The sequence below is a fragment of the Lepidochelys kempii genome, chromosome 3 (genome assembly GCF_965140265.1).
Source record: "Lepidochelys kempii isolate rLepKem1 chromosome 3, rLepKem1.hap2, whole genome shotgun sequence".
NCBI lineage: Eukaryota > Metazoa > Chordata > Testudines > Cheloniidae > Lepidochelys > Lepidochelys kempii.
In genome coordinates, this window is record NC_133258.1 from 61,791,435 (window position 1) to 61,810,404 (window position 18,970).

At 44.7% G+C, this 18,970-nt stretch overlaps 1 protein-coding gene across 7 annotated transcripts in view; it reads right to left on the minus strand.

The window, feature by feature from the left end:
* Nucleotides 1-18,970, minus strand: part of PHIP (PHIP subunit of CUL4-Ring ligase complex) — a 305,027-nt gene that overhangs the window by 259,219 nt on the left and 26,838 nt on the right. For all 7 annotated transcript variants that reach the window (XM_073336505.1, XM_073336504.1, XM_073336507.1 and 4 more), the window contains one exon: nucleotides 2,472-2,632. In XM_073336505.1, coding sequence (XP_073192606.1) covers nucleotides 2,472-2,632 — 161 coding nt within the window. The remainder of the gene's footprint in view (nucleotides 1-2,471; nucleotides 2,633-18,970) is intronic.

Genomic DNA, 18,970 nt, shown 5'->3' on the forward strand with positions numbered 1-18,970 from the left:
GGTTTGGGGAAAATCTGGGACTGGGGATTGTTTGAGTCATTTTGCAAGGGTAACTGAGGTCAGAGTGTGGCAATGGTGTAACAAGCAGGCTTCTGGAATCAGAATTGCTTAGTTAGAGCTGCTTAACACGTAGACAGTGTATGACTGTATGCTGGCTGGAAGTTTCCAGACGAGGGAACTACAGCAGAAGAGCACTTTGAAGCACTCAGGTTATAGGGCAGGCAGTGACAAAAACTCCACTGGTGTGGATTGCAACCCAGAACACCACAGATGGTCAGAAAGAATAAGAGATTTCCTGCCACTTGATTACCCACTTAAAAATCTGGAAAAAGTGAACCAGACATTTTTCACTTCTGGAGGTGAACTGGACCAGCATGGGGGGATTTAGGGACTTGCCCCTAAAGAAGTGCTAATCAGTAAGGATTGCACCTGCTTAGTGGCATGTGAAGAACACAAGCCATCCAGACTGAGCTTCTTCCACTATCCAGAGCATTGGCTGGAGTATGGGAGCAACTGTGAAATAACTCTGTGGCTGCTGACAGAGCCTGCTCATCAACAGAGCAAGCTGAAGGAAGACCAAAAGATTCTCCATTTTGCCTGCTCTGCCATGAAGCTGACAGGTAAGCAAAATGAACAGAAGCTTCGTCAGAAACCTGGAAACTTTCATCCCCTAAGCAAGTGGAGAATGTGGATTGAAAAGATAAGGTTCACTGCTTTTAAACCAAAAAGTTTTACAAGATAAGATTGTAATAGCTAAAGCAGGAGCACTGCCCCATCCCTCTGCTTGTATTGCCATAATACCTGGCATGTAAGCAAGCCCCAGAGTTTCACAGACTAATATCAAGCTGTTTCGGATTGGGAGATAAATTCTAAGGCCAGAAAGGACCATTGCGATCATCTAGTCTGACATCCTGACTAACACCGGTCCTAAAACTTCCCTGAACTCCCATTTGAACTAGAAAATATCTTTTATAAAAGCATCCACCATTGATTTAAAAATTTCCAGTGATTCAGAATCCACCACAATCTTTAAAGTTTTCCTATGATTAATTGTTGTCAATGTTAAAAAAGGCATGCCTTATTTCTTGTCTGAATTTGTCTAGCTTCAACTTCCAGTTATTTGATCTTTTTATACCTTTGTCTGCTAGAATAAATAGCCCTTATCAAATTCTGTTTTCCATACAGGCACTTACAGACTGATCAAATCAATATTAGCCACCTCTTTGACATCTAAACAAATTGAGCTCCTTGAGTCTATCGCTATTAAAGCATGTTTTCTAATCCTTCATTCATTCTCATGGATCTTCCCTAAATCCTCTCCAATTTATCAACATCCTTCTTGAAGTGTTGACTCCAGAACTGGACACAGTATTCCAAACACAGAGGCAAAATAAACTTCCCTTCTATTTGATATTCCCATTTATACACCCAAGGTCTGCATTAGCCCTTTTAGCCACAGCATCACACTGCAAGCTAAGATTCAGCTGATTATGCACCATGACCCTCAAGTCTTTTTCAGTGTCGCTGCTTCCCAAAAGGAGTTCCTCATCCTCTGTGACCTATATTCTTTGTTCCTAGATGTATGACATTACATTGGACGGTATGGACATGGACATGTTTGCCTGTGGCCAGCTTACCTAGCGATCCAGATCGCTGTGTCAGCTAATTCTTTTTTCCATTATTTACCACTCCCACAATGAATCTGCAATCTTTATCAGGTAATGTTTTCTTCCAGCTCACTGACAAAAGTATTAAACAGCATAGGGCCAAAAATCAATCCTTGTGGGACATTTGAAACATGCTTGCTCAATGATTTCCTGATTACACTGAGACCCATCAGTTAGCCACTTTTTAATCCATTTAATGTGCCATGTTAATTTTGAATCCTTCTAGTTTCTTAAATTAAAATGTCATGTCTTACAGAAGTTTAAGTATATCACATCACCACTATTAACTTTATCAGCCATATTTATAATTTAATAAAAAAAAGTATCTAATTAGTTTGACAGGAGCTATTTCCATAAACCCTTGTCAATTGGCATTAATTATAACACCCTCTAAATTCTTTATTAATCTATACCACCGTTCAATTACTTTTCCTGTGTGTATGCTATACAGAAAAATTTGGAGGGAAAGATGGGGGGCAACCAAGATTTACCATTCATTAAAACAACTAAAATTTACTTAAAACAAATTACCTTCTAAATGTAGCTGTGGAAAACCTGTGCATATATGTCTCAAATGGTAATTTTGAAAAAGTGTGATTGTCAAGACAGATATTCAGTTATAGTCTCTCTAAAGAAATCTACTTTAAATGTCAAAGTCAACAAGTCATGTATTTAGTTATCATTTATCTGCTCTTAGTACATAAAATGAGTACAGTTTAGGATTCTTGAGAACAGTGGTTATTTGACCATATGTTCTGAGCTATATTTAAAACAGCAGTATGAAAATAAGGAATTTGTACTTACGGTAAATATCCGTCTGCCAGTCCGATCAAAAGTTACACAGTATACAGAAGATAAGTGTCCTAAGATTCGTTTGTGCATTTTCATATGTTGATACACAGCAGTTGGAACAAGTTGTTCAAGTCTGTATTTTCCATTTAGTTTTCTTGAAAAAAGGGTGTCCGCTACCAAAGGAAAAAATATTAACAGTAATTATATTTTGTACTACAGCTAAGCTGCATGTCAAAAAAAGGAAAGTTACACACAGTGTTTGACCACTTATAGCATGTGCAACTTTTGCAATCATTCTCCAATTTTATAACAACACACAGTTTAATCAAAATCCATAGCACACTTAACAGGAAAAAAACATAGGGCAAAAATACTTCGGATGATCTTGTCTAGCGCTTCCATCACATGCTCATAAATCTACGTTCTGCTTTTCAAAGATACAAAAGGAAAAATAATCAACTGGTTACATACAAGTTTGGCATGAGTCTAGTTCTCGTCTGCTTAAGGTGAACTCTATTTTTGACTAGTGAAACTTTCTAAACAATCCTTTTAAACGGCAAAAAGGTTTGTGAGGAGGAAATAAGTTTGCTCCTTGTTTGCTGTTTTGATTCTTGTTACAAAAGTCAGTAGTGCTTGATCAAAAACCTCCAAGAAAATAAAAAGATTGTAAATAAAGCTCAGCATAGTTATATTTAGATCACTTACCCGACAATAAACTCAGGTTTAGCAACAATGAAACTTGACATACACACACCCAGGTTAACACTAACCAAATAGTTCTCAATCTGTGTTTAGAATCTTTATGTTGCAGAGCAAAGGGAAGGATAAGAGCAATGTATTTTATACACACTGAAATTGTGATAATGCAGATTATAGTTTATTCAGCCTCTGATTTTTCTTCATGTTTTCATTTGCACATAAACACATTAGACGTTTTGGTAACGTTTATTCACATTATAGGAACACTCCTGGTTAAAAATTTAATTCATTTATTATTCAAATTCATTCTGGCTAGCACAGGCTACACCTCACTGACCCAGCAGAGCCTGCAGGATCGTGGGATCAGAGTTTAAAAAAAAAAAAAAAAAAAAAAGGCAAAATTTGCCCCCATGAAGAGAGATGGTGTTTCCACTGCCCACACTTGCCAGGGAGAGGCAGCTTTAAACTTGACTAGGGATCCATTGGCGTCCCACTAATTCAAGCTGCTTATTAGAGGAGCTGAACCCCCAGCTACACCTCTCTGCCAGGTCTTTCATTTTTTATGTTGCGCTGAACCCATGGACCTCCATGCAAAGCTGTTGTGGGTCAATTTTGCCTCCTTTTGGCAAGTTAACTCTAGTTTAGAACAACAGAACCCAGAGTGTCTCTAGCCCTGGAAGTGGAAAAAACCCAGCTTCTGCTTTTAACAATGCATCCTACAGTAAGCATAATTAAATCAATACTGTACGTAGATTAAAGCAAAAGAATCCAGGACTTCCCATTTCTAGATCAACTACAAAGTTACATTACATAAAAACCTTGATCCATTTAAAATGAAAGATTTTAATCTGATTGGACTAAAAGGTTAAATATCTAGAGGTCTGGCTGGTAAATAGTTTCTAGTGAAATCGTACCAAAGCCATCGATAGTGGGGGAAAAAAATGTTTACCGTAAAACTTTTTGTTTGCAGGGAAATTCTCCACTGTCAATACACTTAGAAACAGATGGTGCAGTTTAGCATATGAAAAATGGAAGACCACCAAAAAAACCCCTCACTTTACAATTACATGTAACTTACAAGGATATTTAGGAATTTATAATAGTTTTACAGAACAAGAAGATACAAGTCAGATCATTATTTTACAAAATTAAATACGAAGCACATGCTTTTAATGTAATACCTCTTATCTACAGAGCAGAACACGGAGGACTACATAGGCAAAAGAGCAGCATTCGAATACAAGTATCCACCACCAAGATACTGGGCACTTCTCCCATCAGGTTTCAGTTTAGGACAGAGGTGGGCAAACTTTTTGAACCGACAGCCACATCTGGATATGGTATGGTGGGCCATGAATGCTCACAAAATTGGGGATTGGGGTGCAAGAGGGGGTGAGAGCACCAGCTGGGGATGCGGGCTCTGGGGTGGAGCTAGAAATGAGGAGTTCAGGATGCAAGAGGGGGCTCTGGGCTGGGGTAGCAGGTTGGAGGGGGCTCCAGCTAGGTGTGCAGGCTCTGGGGTGGGACTGGGAATGAGGGGTTGGGGGTGCAGAAGGGTACTCCAGGCTGGGACCGAGGGGTTCAGACATTGGGAGGGGGATCAGGGTTGGGGTGCGGGGGGGCGGGCCAGGGATGCAGGCTCCTGGCAGCTATTACCTTAAGCAGCTACCGGAAGCAGCGGCATGTCCCCACTCTGGCTCCTACGCAGAGGCACAGCCAAGCGGCTCTGCGTGCTTCCCTGTCCACAGGCACTGCCCCTGCAGCTCCCATTGGCCACAGTTCCCAGCCAATGAGAACTGCGGGAACAGCGCTTGGGGCGGGGGCAATGTGCAAAGCCCCTGGATGCCCATACATGTAGGAGCCTAAGTGGGGACATGCCGCTGCTTCCAGTAGCCATGCAGAGCCATGGCACATGTGGAGCGGGGCAAGCCCCAGACCCCACTCTCCAGCGGGAGTTCGAGGGCCAGATTAAAACATCTGAAGGGCTGGATGTGGCCCCCAGGCCAAAATATGCCCACCCCTGGTTTAGAACATGGAATCGAAGTTTCATTAGTCATGAAAATGGATGACCACATGTTCATGGATGAGGAAGACCAGGAAAGTACTAAGCCAGATGAAATCCTTCCTTTTGGCTCTCACACAATGGGCAACTTCCCTCATACCAATCTGCTCATCTGTGGAGTCCCTCAGAGCTCTATTCCTACATCCATCCTGTTCAATATCTATATCAGGCTACTGGAGAACCTAGTGAGATATCACAGTGTCAAATGTCAATCAGTTTGATGTCTCTCTCACTTGCACTGCTGGTAGTGCTATGACCCAACTATATCAATGTCTGGCAAAGATCAGCAAGTAGATGAAAAAGTAGCTAGCTAAAAATAAAGCTGAGGTTACCTTGGTGGGGAAAGAAAACAATTTTGAAGTGCTAGCCACCATAATTTCATCATCCACTGCTGAGGCAGTCTGTCAATACAGAGAAAATTTTAGTACTCCCAAGCTGTTTCGCTCAAATAAATAACAAATTTCCACCTGAATCTGCCAAGCAGGTGGTGCCCCCTACTTTCCTAGTGATGACCAGACCACAGTGATCTATGCTAGTTTGATTTCCAGGCTAAGTTACTGCAATTCTCTATACTTTAGAATGAGTACATAAAGACACACAAACAAAAAACATTTCAGCTGATCCAAAATGCACCAGCTGTCATCCTGAGCAATACCAGTTGCCCAGCACACAACATCCTTGTGTTCTGAGCATTACATTGGCTCTCAATAGAATGCCAAGTTAATTTCACAGATTTTAAGGTCCCAAGGGTCTACTTTGATCATCTAGGCTGACCTCCTGCAGAAGAAAAACCAGGACAAAGAGCCTCATCCAATAATTTCTGGATAAAATCTATAACTTCAGTTTGAGCTATAGCATGCATATCTTTTAGAAAGATATCCAGTCTTGATATGATTTCAAGCGATGGAGGATCCACCACATCCCCAGGGAAATTGATCCAATAGTTACTTACCCTCACTATTAAAAATTTGCATCTTATTTCTAGTATGAATTTGCCTAAATTCATCTTCCAACCACTGCATCTCATTATGCCTTTCCGCTAGACTAAAGAGCCATCCACTATCAAAAATCTCTTCCAGGGAAGTAGTTGGAGACCATGACCAAGTCACCTCTTAATCTTAAATAAACTGATCTTTTTAAGTCTCTTACTATTAGGCATGTTTTCCAAACCTCTAATCATTCAGAGTCATAGATTCCAAGGACAGAATTTGATTATCTACTCTGACTTCCTGTTTAACAGGCCACAGAACTTCCCCAAAATAAATCCTAGAGCATTTTTTTAGAAAAACATCCAATCTGGATTTAAAATTTGTCCATGCTGGAGAATCCACCCTTGCTAATTTGTTCCAATGGTTAATTACCCTCCTTGTTAAAAATTTACACTCCATTTCCAGTCTGAATTTCTCTAGCTTCAGCTTCCAGTCATTGGATCATGTTATACCATTCTCTGCTAGGCTAGACTGAAGATCCCATCATTAAATATTTGTTCCAAAGATACATACTTATAGATTTTAATCAAGACACTCTTTAACCTCTTCGTCAAATTAAACAGACTCAAGGAGCTCAATCTCTATAAGACGTGTTTTCCAATCCTTTCATCATGCTCCTGGCTCTTCTCTGAGCCCTCTCCAATTTATCAACATCAGTCAACACTATTACCATTATCAACCACATTTATAAGCTCACCAAAGAGACAGATATCTAGCTAGACAGGATATATTTCTTATTAATCCATACTAATTTGCATTAGTTACTCGCCTTTAATTCTTTACGAATCAAGTCCTGTATCAGCCACTCCATTATCTTGCCCGAGATCATATATAGGCCTGTCGTCCTGACATTGGTTACCCAGGTCATCCTGTTCACCCTTTTTAAAAACTGGCACAATATTAGCTTTCTTCCAGTCTTCTGGAACTCCCCCAGTGTTCCAGGACTTACTGAAAATCAACATTAACGGTCCAGAGCTCCTCAGACAGTTCTTTTAAAACTCTTGGATGCAAATTATCTGGGCCTGCTAATAAAAAAAAAAAAATCTAACTTTAATAGCTGCTGCTTAACATCATCCTGAAATACTAGTGGAATGGGAGGTGGAATCCATGACCTCCATGGCAAAATCGTCTCCTTATTCATTAGTATCAACTTCCATATCTTATATATTATTTTTAATTGTTTATAGCTACCTTCACTTCCCCTTTAAACCAGGTCAATTTTTTAACCAGTACAGCCTCCTTCCTCAGTTGTGGAACTGGGGCTTTTAAGAATACTTTACTACATGCCTCAAATGATTCCCAGTTATCATTATCATTAGCATCAACTTCCTAGACACCACAATCAGCTTCAACCATGGAACCCTCCAGACAACTATATCTAAGAAAGCCAATCACCACACCTATCTTCACAGATCCAATAACCATCGTAAACATACCAAGTAAGCGGTTATCTATAGCCAGGCAGCCAAATACCACAGAATAAGCTTCAAGGGGAAAGTCCAGGACACACACCTTAACACACTTAAAACTGCCTTAACCAAACAAGAACACTCTACCAGAGAAGTAAATCACTTCATTGGAATAGGCCACACAAATACCCCGACAGAACCTGCTTTGGGACAGAAATAAAACTCCCTCTGATCGCACACCTTTAGCTGGCCCCTACTATCTGACAGTGGAACCATACCGGGTATCAAACAATTATAACCCATATTCAATGGGGACCACATCCTGCAAGAAATTTTCCCGAACTCCCTCTTCTGGCATTCAAACAAACCTCCCAACCTCACCAAGCCCACCACCAGAAGCAAAATCCCCAAAAACCAGGACACACCAACTGAAAGTGGCACCAGAACAACAGATGCAAAAATGGTAGACATAGCTCCACTTCTACGATGCTTAACATGCTCCACACATCTCTCAAGATCCAAGGATCCAACACATGCCTATCAACATGGTGTGCCTCATCCAGTTCACTAAACGCCCCAACATCATCTATGGGGGTAAAATCAGACAATCACTACTCTCTCAAATGAATTCACACTCAAAAATGATAAAAGACAAAAACGTCCTCTCACCTGCGGGTGAACACTTTTCACAAAGTGATCACTCTATATTTGACCTCTCAGTCCTCATCCTCAAAAGGAAACCTGCACACCACCTTCAAAAGAAGGACCTGGGAGCTTAAATTCTGCTTGACGCTAAGGCCATGTCTACACTAGAGACCTTACAGTGGCACAGGTGTACCGCTGCAGCTGCGCTACTGTAAGATTTCCCGTGTAGCCACTCTATGCTAATGGGAGAGAACTCTCCCATCGACATAATTAAACCATCCCCAATAAACAGCAGTAGCTATTTAAGCGGGAGAGCATCTCCCACCAACATAGAGCTGTCCACACCGGCGCTTCTGTCGGTGGAACTTATGTCGCTATGGGGTGGTTTTTTCAGACTCCTGAGTAACGTAAGTTATATCGACAAAAGTGCTAGCATAAACATCATGGACTGAGATGGACAAGATGGATTTATAGCTTTTTACAACAATCTATAACCCACTAAACCTGCCTCCTGCCCCCCACCCTCACATGACTGGAGAGGTGTTAACAGGCCACTTAGCTTAAATTGTCCCCTGAAATACTTATGCTAAACAATCTATTCCACCTTGTATTTAGCTGTGACACTTTGAGGCTTGGTCTACACTAGAAACTTGCATTGGCATAGTTACGTCTCTCAGGGGCGTGAAAAATCCACATCCCCGAGAGATGTAGCTATACCAACCTAATGCCCGGTGTAGACAGCACTAGGTCAGTGGAAAAATTCTTCAGTCAACATAGCTCCCACCTCGGAGATGTGGATTACCTACGGTGACGGGAGAACCCATCATTTTCTTCTGAGTTATTAGTGACTCGGAAACAGGTAATGCCAATTTTGACAGAGTGCAACTCCTCCTTCCCTTTTGCCCACTTGATTCTTCCCAAATAGGTTATGAACATTTATTTTAATATTCCAAATATGCAAATCATCCCACCAAGTTTCAGTAATATCAATTTGAATGAATTAATGCTAAAAAACGAGCAATTCCAATTCCACTTGTTCGTTATCCAGGCTCCTAGCTCTTTTCTTAACATAATTTTTCAACATCTTTTTTGAAGTGTGGACAATAGAGTTCAACATGGTATTCAAAAAATGATATCAATAATACCATCCACACATATAACAACCCTCCCTACTGCTTCTAAATATCCTCATGCTTTTGCATCCAAGAATAGCTTTTACCCTCTTAGTTAAGGCCTCGAAATAAGAGCTCATATTAAACTGATTATATGCCATTACCCCTAACTCCTTTTCACTGTCACTGTTTTTCAGGATCTACACCCCCCACACCACCATCTTATAAATGTGACTGTCATACTTTGTTCGTAGATGCATAATGTTGCATTCAGTGTTAAAAAACCTATTCAAAAAAACCCACTTTAACAAGAGATCCAGTCAGTCTGTATAACTGACCTATCCCCATCATTATTTACCAGTCCAATTTTTATGTCAAGTGCAAACTTTACCAGCAATGATTTTATATTTTCTTACAGATGATTGATAAAGATATTGAAAAGCATTGGGCCAATAACAGAAGGTCCCTGCAGTACTGCACTAGAAACACCTCTTCTGGATAACTATTGTCCAGTTACAGTTAAGTTCCTTTTCACAGTAAAATTTGTATTTTTCTTAATGAGAGTCAGCATCACCCAGTGGTAAGGACACTTTACTGGGCGTTAAAAAAACTGAGTTCTATTCCCAGCTCTTCCACTTCATCTCCGTGCCTTAGTTTTCCAATCTGTAAAATGTGGGTAAGAATACCTACCTTCCTTTATAAAATACTTTGAAATCTACAGATAAAGTACTATAAGAGCTAAATATTATTCACAGCAGCAACATTACCCATATTAAATTAGCATACAACAAATGTGACTAGTGACCAGCTACAATCTGTCCTATATACAGCAACATCCATTCCTAAGTGACTGGCTGCACTACACACAGGAGACTGTGCACTTGCATTGTTCTGCATGTGAGGTTTTAAGTGTTTATACTGCAATACCAAAGAGAAGTTAAACAAAACTTTATATTTTTATTTCAGATACATATCTAAGAAAACTAGGAGACTGTAGGTTTCAGCTACAAGTGAACTTTTTGGATTTTTAAAAAACTACTTTAAGTATTTGTATTTCAAACATGAAAACTGAAGTGCTGATATTTTAAGGTTTTTTGAAAACAGTATTTTCTTATATCAGAAATTATGCATTAATTGTGCTTTTTTTATGCAATTCCTTTTGGCTTTAACTAAATTTTTCAAACTTTTAATAAGAGGAAGTTACTCACCTTGTGCTGTAACGATGGTTCTTCTTCGAGAAGTGTCCCTATGGGTGCTCCATTGTAGGTGACTCCCGAGCAGTATCCCTGAAGAAGGGTTGGGGCTTAAGAATTGAGTCCCTTATGGATTACAATACTGTGAAACCAAACCTGACATCGGAAGCAGAGTCTCTAGTAAGCACATTGTGTTCTGCGAAAGTATGAGCACATGCCCAAGTCGCTGCCCTGCAGATTTCTGAAACGGGAACATTTTCAATGGATGCAGTAGAGGTGGAAACTGATTTCGTGGAATGCCTAGGGATTCCAGGCGGAGGTAAAGAAGAACAAGTATGACAGCAGTAGTTAATTCAGTTTGAGACCCATCTGGAGAGTCTCTGGGCTGATATTCCTGCATCTTTAGACCTTTCGGCAATTGAGAGGAAGAAGTTGAGAGATTTTGTAAAGGCCTTGGTCTTATCCAAATAAAAGGCCACGGCTCTCCTTACATCCAGTGTATGTAGTATAGCCTACCTGTTATCATGGTGAGGCTTTAGGTAAAAGGTAGGAAGGTGAATAAGCTGGTTCATGTGAAAAGATGGGGTCACCCTGGGGATGAACTCTGGGTATTGTCTGAGAGTGACCTTGTCTTTAAAGGAAATTATGAAGGAAGAGTGTGCCATTAATGCCGCTATTGCCCCTATTCTTCGTGCCATGGTGATGGCTACCAGGAATACTGTCTTCATTGACAGATGCATAAGGAACAGGTGGCCATAGGTTCAAAGAGCAGCCTAGTCAGTAGGCTGTTTGATTCAGGTCCCATGTTAGAGAGGGGTGTCTGGATTGGGGAAAGAGGTTTCCTATGCCCTTGAGAAATCTCTTTGTCATTGGATGGGTGAAAACCAAGTACCCCTCTATCTGCTGGCGGAAAGCCCTTATGGCCACAAGATGTACTTTGAGCAAGCCAAAAGATAGTCCTGCCCTCTTGAAGCCTAGTGTGTAGTCCAGCATGACAGGGAGGGAGGAAGATATTAAGGCAATTTGCTTGGAAATACACCAAACCTGGAACCTTTTCCATGCGACGGGTAGCTGATTTTCTACTATGCAAGAACACTTCTTATACCTCCTCAGAGCAGCAGTTCTCTATCTGGCGGAATAATGAAGGAGCCAAGCCTTGGGCCACAGGATCCGTAGGTTGGGATAGAAAGTTTGTCCATTGTTCTGAGAAAGGAGGTAAGGAATGGGCTAACAAGAGATTGGAGGACATGTCACTAGCTGTGTCAGTTATGGATTAGGCCAGGTGGGAACAATCAGTACAACTTTTGCTTTCTCCTTCTTTATTTTTATCAGGACCTTCAGCAGCAGAGATAACAAGGGAAGGCATATAGGAGGCCTGTGTCCCATGGAAGAAGGAAAGCATCCCCTAATGAGCGTTTTCCAAGGCAGGCTCTGGAACAATAGCATGAGCACTTCCTGTTCAGGTAAGTACCGAACAAGTCTATCATGGGGGTTCCCCAGTGACAGAATATGCAGCGGAGTACTGTTGCATTCATTTCCCGTTCGTGGTCACGTGAGAAATTCCTGCTGAGGCTGTCCACTGTTATATTCTGTACTCCTGGCAGGTAAGTGGCTGATATGAGGACATTGTGGCAAATGCACCAATTCCATAGTTTTAGCACTTCTGTGCACAGAGAGGATGATCTGGCACTCCCGTGATGACATAAAACATGCATACAATGTTTGTCTGTCATGACTTTTGTGAGAGCGTCCCTGATTAGTGGAAGTACATGAGCACTAACATTACTGACCGCTCTTACTTCTAAGATGTTGATATGGAGAGTTGACTCCATTCGGGACCATTTGCCCTGAACCTTGCGGTTGTTCGGATCCCAACCTATTAGGGATGTATCAGTTGTGAGAAGCAATGTTGGGGGAGAAGGAGGTTGGCACAGACATCCATAGGGTCTTTCCACCATTCCATGAAGTGTTTTACTCTGGAAGGCATAAAGACAGGTTTGTCTAATCTGTCTCTGTTTGGTGTGTAGGCAGACCTAAGCCATGCCCGTAGGCACCTCATGTGTAGTCCAGCATGAGAGCTCACAAACATGAATTCCGCCATGTGCCCGAGAAGTTTGAAGCAGTATCTGGCTGGCATTTGTGGGCTGGCTTGAACTGTATTTATGAGAATGGTCAGAGTGTGAAATCTGTGTCACAGGAGGAGTGCTCTCACTTGTACTGAGTCGAGATCAGCCCCTATGAACTCCAAGCGCAATAATGGAGTCAAGGTCGATTTTTGAGCATTTATTTGCAAGCCCAAATGCGAGTGTACCTCCACAGTCAACTGGATGGCCCACAGGACATCTTCAAAGGAGTGGGCTCTGAGGAGACAGTCATCCAAGTAAGGGTAAATCATGATCCCCAGGCTATGTGGATGAGCTGCTACTACGGAGAGGATTTTGGAGAATACTCTGAGTGCAGTGAGAAGCCGAAGAGAAGTACTCTGTACTGGTAATGGTCCTGATCAAAGGTACACCTAAGGAATCATCTGTGGGATGGCTGGATTGATATATGGAAGTTGGCACCATGGAGCTCAAGGGCCAAGAAACAACCCCCCAGCTCTATAGATGGGATAACTGCTACTAGTGTGACCATCTTGAACTTTTGTGCCTTCGCGTATTTGTTCAGTGCTCTCAGATCTAGGATGTGTCTCCACCCTCCACTTTTCTTGGGGATCAGGAAGTATCGGGTATAAAAGCCTTTGCCTCTGAGATGCACAAGAAAGGATTCTATGGCTCCTAGGTTTACCAGGTGATCTATTTCCTGTCTTAAAAGACTCTTGTGAGAAAGGTTCCTGAAAAGGGACAGGGAGGGTGTAGAGGAGGGAGGGAGGTGAAGTGGATAGAATACTAGCTAGAGATCATCTCCAGGACCCATCTGTCTGAAGCTACGCTTTCCCAATTTTGGAAGAAAGGAGCTAGGCAGCATCCAAAGGGATGTGGAAGATCTGTAGGTTGCAGCTTATATTGTGGGGAGTGGTCTCTCAGGGCCTCAACCAACGCGTCAAAACTGGTGTTTCAAGTCTAGGTCTGGGATATCGGGGATTATAGGGCTAATGGTTTAAGTCTCTGAATCTTAGGTCTCCTTCTCTGTGGCTCACAGTAATGCTGCAGTGGTGAATACTGGGGTAGTCGGGATGTATGGGATGACTGAGGACTGAATTTCCTTTTCTGTCCTGTGTATAGATCCCTAGCAAGAGTCGTACAGTCCTGGAGTCCTCAAGAGGGTGAAGTGATGTGTTGGTCTTGTCAGGGCTAGCCTTAGGGAAAATGGCACCCTGGGCGAACTTGCATTTTGGTGCCAATGTGGGTGTGGTGCCCCCCCACCCCATTGCCCCTGGCCCCCATAAGCTCCCCAGGCTCCACACTCTCCCTTCACCCCTAACCCCTGCACTATGCCCCCTGCGCCCCTAACACCTGCCCCCTCATGCCTCCACTCTCCTCCTGCACCCCATATATCCTACACCTCCTTCACTCCTAACCCCTTCCTCCCATCCTGTGTCCTAACACCTACACTGTGCCCCTTTCACCACTAATCCCTGCACTCCCCTCCTTTGCCCCTAGTCCCTGCATCCCTTCTCTTCTATCCCCTGCACCATGCCCCCTTCACCCTAATCCCTGCCCCCTCCTGTATCCCAACCCCTGCCTGCTCCTACACCCCTAGCCCCTGTATTGTGCCTTCATCCTAATCCGTGCCCCCTCCTGCACCCCAACCCCCATCCCCTAACCCTGCAGTGTCCCTTCACCCTAACCCCTGCCCCCCTCCTGAGCCCCTAACCACTGCACTGTGCCCCCTTTGCCCCTAACCCCTGCGTCCGTCTCCTACACCCATGTAGGGAAACTGACCCGGATGCAGGGAGCACTGGTGTTGTGTGTACTGGGGAGGGGGGGGACGGTGTGGGTGTGTGTACACGTACCTGAGTGAGTGTATGAGTGCGCTGTCTCTAAGAAAACACTCACGATCAGGAGCCTGAAGGATTGTTTGAACACAAGCAGCTGCCAGCAGCGCCGGACCCAGAGAGGCAGCAGCACCCACAGATCCCTGTCCCGTCACCCCACCACAGTGGAGACAGGGCACATGGGCAGGGGAAGAGGGACACCCCAAAATCAGCCTTCCCCCATTCCCCCCCGCACAGCAGACAGGATGCTCCCTGACCAGAGCAGCATGGCCAGGGGTGGCTCTGGGGTAGGCGGGGAAAACAGGAGCAGCAGTGGCTGCACACGGCAGTGGAGCAAGGGGAAGGATAGGAACCCCTGTTCCGGAGAGTCACCTGGCTGGTAGTTGTCCAACTGCCCCCTGCAGCTAGTGTCCCTCCACTCTCTCCCAGCTGGCTCTCGGCAGGTCCGGTGGGACTCAGGCAAACCCTGCCCACAGTGCTCTCTTTGGCGGGCCACCCTCAGCGGCTGGCCCTGGGCCTTGCCTGGAAACAGTTTAGAGCCCTCAAAAGAGAAGTCTTTGACCATCATCTGTACCTCTTCTGGCAGTCCTGAGAGGTGTAATCACAATTCCCAATGCATCACCACTGCCATCGATAAAGAGCGGCTCGCTGTATCCACATCATCTAGTGCAGTCTGGAGAGCTGTTCTTGCCACTCAGTGTTCCTCATGTATGATAGTCTGAAACTGTTCCTGTTGTGCTTCTGGCAAGCAGTCAATAAATGCATTAAATTTGGCAAAGTTCATGTGGTCGTACTTCACCAAAAAGGCCTAGTAATTCACGATGCTGAATTGCAAAGTTGCCATGGAGTATGCTTTCCTATTAAATAAATCAAGTATTTTCCAGTCTCTGTCATAAAGGGTGGCTCTACTATGATGCTCTCGGCCACGGGATTTCACAGCGTCCACCACGATGGAATTATGTGGCAGGTGTGAAAAGAGGAATTCCGCATCCTTGGAAGGTGCATAATACTTTTTATCTGCCCTTTTGCATGCTGGCATGTAAGAAGCTGGCGTTTGCCAAATGACCTTAGCAGGACCCAGAAGCGCCTTGTTAACAGGGAGGATAATTCTCAGTGAGAAGAACGTGTGCAATATACATAGCATCTTGTGGTGGGTATCTTTGACCTCCTCTAGGGGAATCTGCAGTGTGCCTGTCACCCTTTTTGTGAGATCCTGAAAGAGCTTAAAATCGTGAGCCATGGAAGGTGGAGGGAGTATCACCACCTCGCCTGGAAAGGAGAAGGAGATATTGGTTGGTGGTGTAACCTCCTTTTCTAGTCTGGCCTTCTGCTTCTCTTGAGGTTCTGGGGCTCTGGACACAGAAACTGAAGGAGATCGTCCTACTGACTCTCGGTAGGAGACACTAGGTGCCCAAGAACCACAGTGCCTGTAGGCTGCCCACTGACCCCAAAACGGCCACTGGGGCAGAGGGAAAGGGCATTGGCAGCAGTACCCACAGGTGGTCATACCAAGAAGGTTGAGACTCCAACTGGTTGGGATAGAGATGAGCCATGATGTGAGGGTAGTGAGAGGATATCATCTTGGTCACTATGTGAAACCTTGCTAGAAAGCAGTGGAGGCGACAAGGAGACTGGAAGTGAATGCCCCGGTGCCAGCGGTGATCTTAGGGATTGAGATGTGCTCGGTATTGGGGCTCCAATACCGAGTAATGGGAACTCTGGAGTCTCAGCCATCAGGAGATCTCTGAAAAAACTAAACTCCTGTGGTACTGCAGTGGTCAGTACCATCAGGACTTGTCTGTGCTGAATCGCCAGTACCGAGGAAACTGGCGGAGATCTTGCCCTGGCAGTAGTCAGTATTGAGCATTTTCGCACCGGTAGCACTTTCGCAGAGATGGTATGGTCTGCACTCTTGCCTTTGACAGGTGGTGCTACAGCTTCAGAGCCTGTGCCCTTCAGGTCCCTAGGCTAATAAGCAGTGTCTGCACCAGAGGACCCATGCATTTCCCAGGTACCGTGGTTCGGCGCTGTCGGTACAGAGGGGACCAACTGCACTGGAGACCTCCTCTAGCTAGTCCGGGCTTAGTTTGAGGGCCTGCAGCCCTCTTTTTGGAGACCTTGCAAAGAAATCAGAAGATTCCTGCTCGGCTCACCCTCCTGAGAAACAGAATGCTCCAGGGACAGTCTGAGTTGCAGAGGGGATTTGGGACACTGGTTTAAGATCACTCTCCAAAAGTGTTTCAACTTCAGCTCACTGTTTTTCCAGAATCTAGCCTTCATTTGTTGGCAGAAGAGAAAGTTACTCGCCCTGTGCAATAACAGAGTCTCTTTGAGATGTGTGTCCCTGCAGGTGCTCCACTTTAATGTCGATGCACCCCTGTGCTCATAGCCGGAGATTAATGGTAGTAGTGTCTGATTGGATCGCATATGCGCGGTCCCCATCTTGTGCCGCTTCATGTGGTTAACTGGCACTATGCGACCAACCCCCCTTCTGTTCCTTCTCTACTGCAGAGTCTGGTGATAGAACTCCAAAGCAGAGGGAAAGAGGAAGAGTAGTGGAGCACCCACAGGGACACACAAATCGAAGAACCTCCGTTACTGCACAAGGTTCTCTCTTCTTCTTCGAGTGGTGTCCCTGTGGGTTCTCCACTTTAGGTGACTTCAGAGCAGTGCCCTCCGATGGAAGGAGGGGGCTTCTGAGTTGAAGCTGCAGCAGGTGAAAGTACTGTGTGACCAAACAGGGCATCGGAAGATGCATGCTGTTGCAACGCGTAGTGCTGTGTAAATGTGTGTGGTGATGTCCAGGTTGTGGTCCTACAGATTTCTGCAATGCGAACATTGTTGAGAAATGCTATGGAGGCCAACAGACTCCTGGTAGACTGCGTACGGATCCCTGTAGGGCAGGGGTGGGCAAACTTTTTGACCCAAGGGCCACATCGGGGTGCAAAACTGTATGGAGGGCCAGGTAGGGAAGGCTGTGCCCCCCAAACAGTCTGGTCCCCGCCCCCTGACTGCCCCCCTCAGAAACCCCGACCCATCCAACCCCCCAGCTCCTTGTCCCCTGACCGCCCCCTCCCAGGACCCCCCGCCCCAAACCGTCCCCCCCGGGATCCCACCCCCTATCCAACCCCCCCGCACCCTGTACCCTGACTGCCCCTTGCCAGGCCACCCAGGACTCCCATCCAACCCCCCTCTGTTCCCCGTCCCCAACTGCCCCAGAACCTCTGCCCCATCCAACCACTCCCTGTCCCCTGACTGCCCCCCAAGACTCCCTAGCCAACCCCTACACCACCACGCGTGTGCCAGTGCCCCCTTACCATGCCACTCAGAGCGGCAGGAGCTCGCAGCCCTGCTGCCCGCACTGTGGCATAGCTCAGGGGGTGGGGGCGCTAGCCTCCCCAGCCAAGAGCTCAAGGGCCGGGCAGGATGGTCCCGCGGGCCAGATGTGGCCCACGGGCCGTAGTTTGCCCACCTCTTCTGTAGGGGTTGTCATTCATGCTGGAGATAACACAATTTGATACAGTCTGATATTCATTTGGATAGCCACTGTTTGGAAATGGCATCGTCTTCTGATCATTTGGTGATTGAAACAACAGTTTTGGAGACCTGTGAAAAGATTTTGTTCCATCAATGTAAAAGGCTATAGCCCTGCAGACATCCAAGGAGCGTAGCCTAGATTGCCATCTGTTCATATGTGGTTTTGGAAAAAATGTCAGTAAGTATATAAGTTGATTAAGGTGAAAAGATAAGACAACCTTAGGTAAAAACTTAGGATGTGGTCTGAGAGATACTTTATCTTTGAAAAAGATTGTATAAGGTGGGTTTGTCAGGAGAGCTGCTAGCTCCCCCAACCTCCTGGCAAATGTAATGGCCCCTAGGAATGCAACCTTCATAGAGAGGTGTAGTAATGAGCTTATAACCATGGGTTCAAAAGGGGGCCCGGTGAAGGCATGGAAGACTAAGTTGAGGTCCCATAGCAGGGAAGGGTTCCTAACTTCTGGATAGGAGTTGAAGAAACCCTTTAGGAAGCGGATGCATGAAAACAGAAAATTCATCAACTTTATGATGAAATGTTGTGATGGATGACAAATGTATACCAATCAAACTCATGGAAAAGGCCCATTTGTTTGCGTTCCATTAAGTAATCTAAAATGAGAGGCAAGGTTGCTGACAGAGGTGTAGTCTGTTTGCATTAGCATCACGAGTCAAATCACTCATGGGGAGTGGGAGGGAAGGCCTACAGGAAAGGACCGTTCCACTTGATGAGGAAGACATCGCCCAGAGAGTGTTGACTGAGTCCTGCTCTGGAGCAGAACGGGGCATTTGGAGATTTGTGTGGTTGTAAAGAGGTCTATTGTTGGGAACCCCCACATCCGAAAACTATCTAGGATTACCAGCATATTCAGCTCCCATTCATGGTCTTGATAAAACTTCCTGCTCAGGGTATCTGTTGTGATGTTCTGGC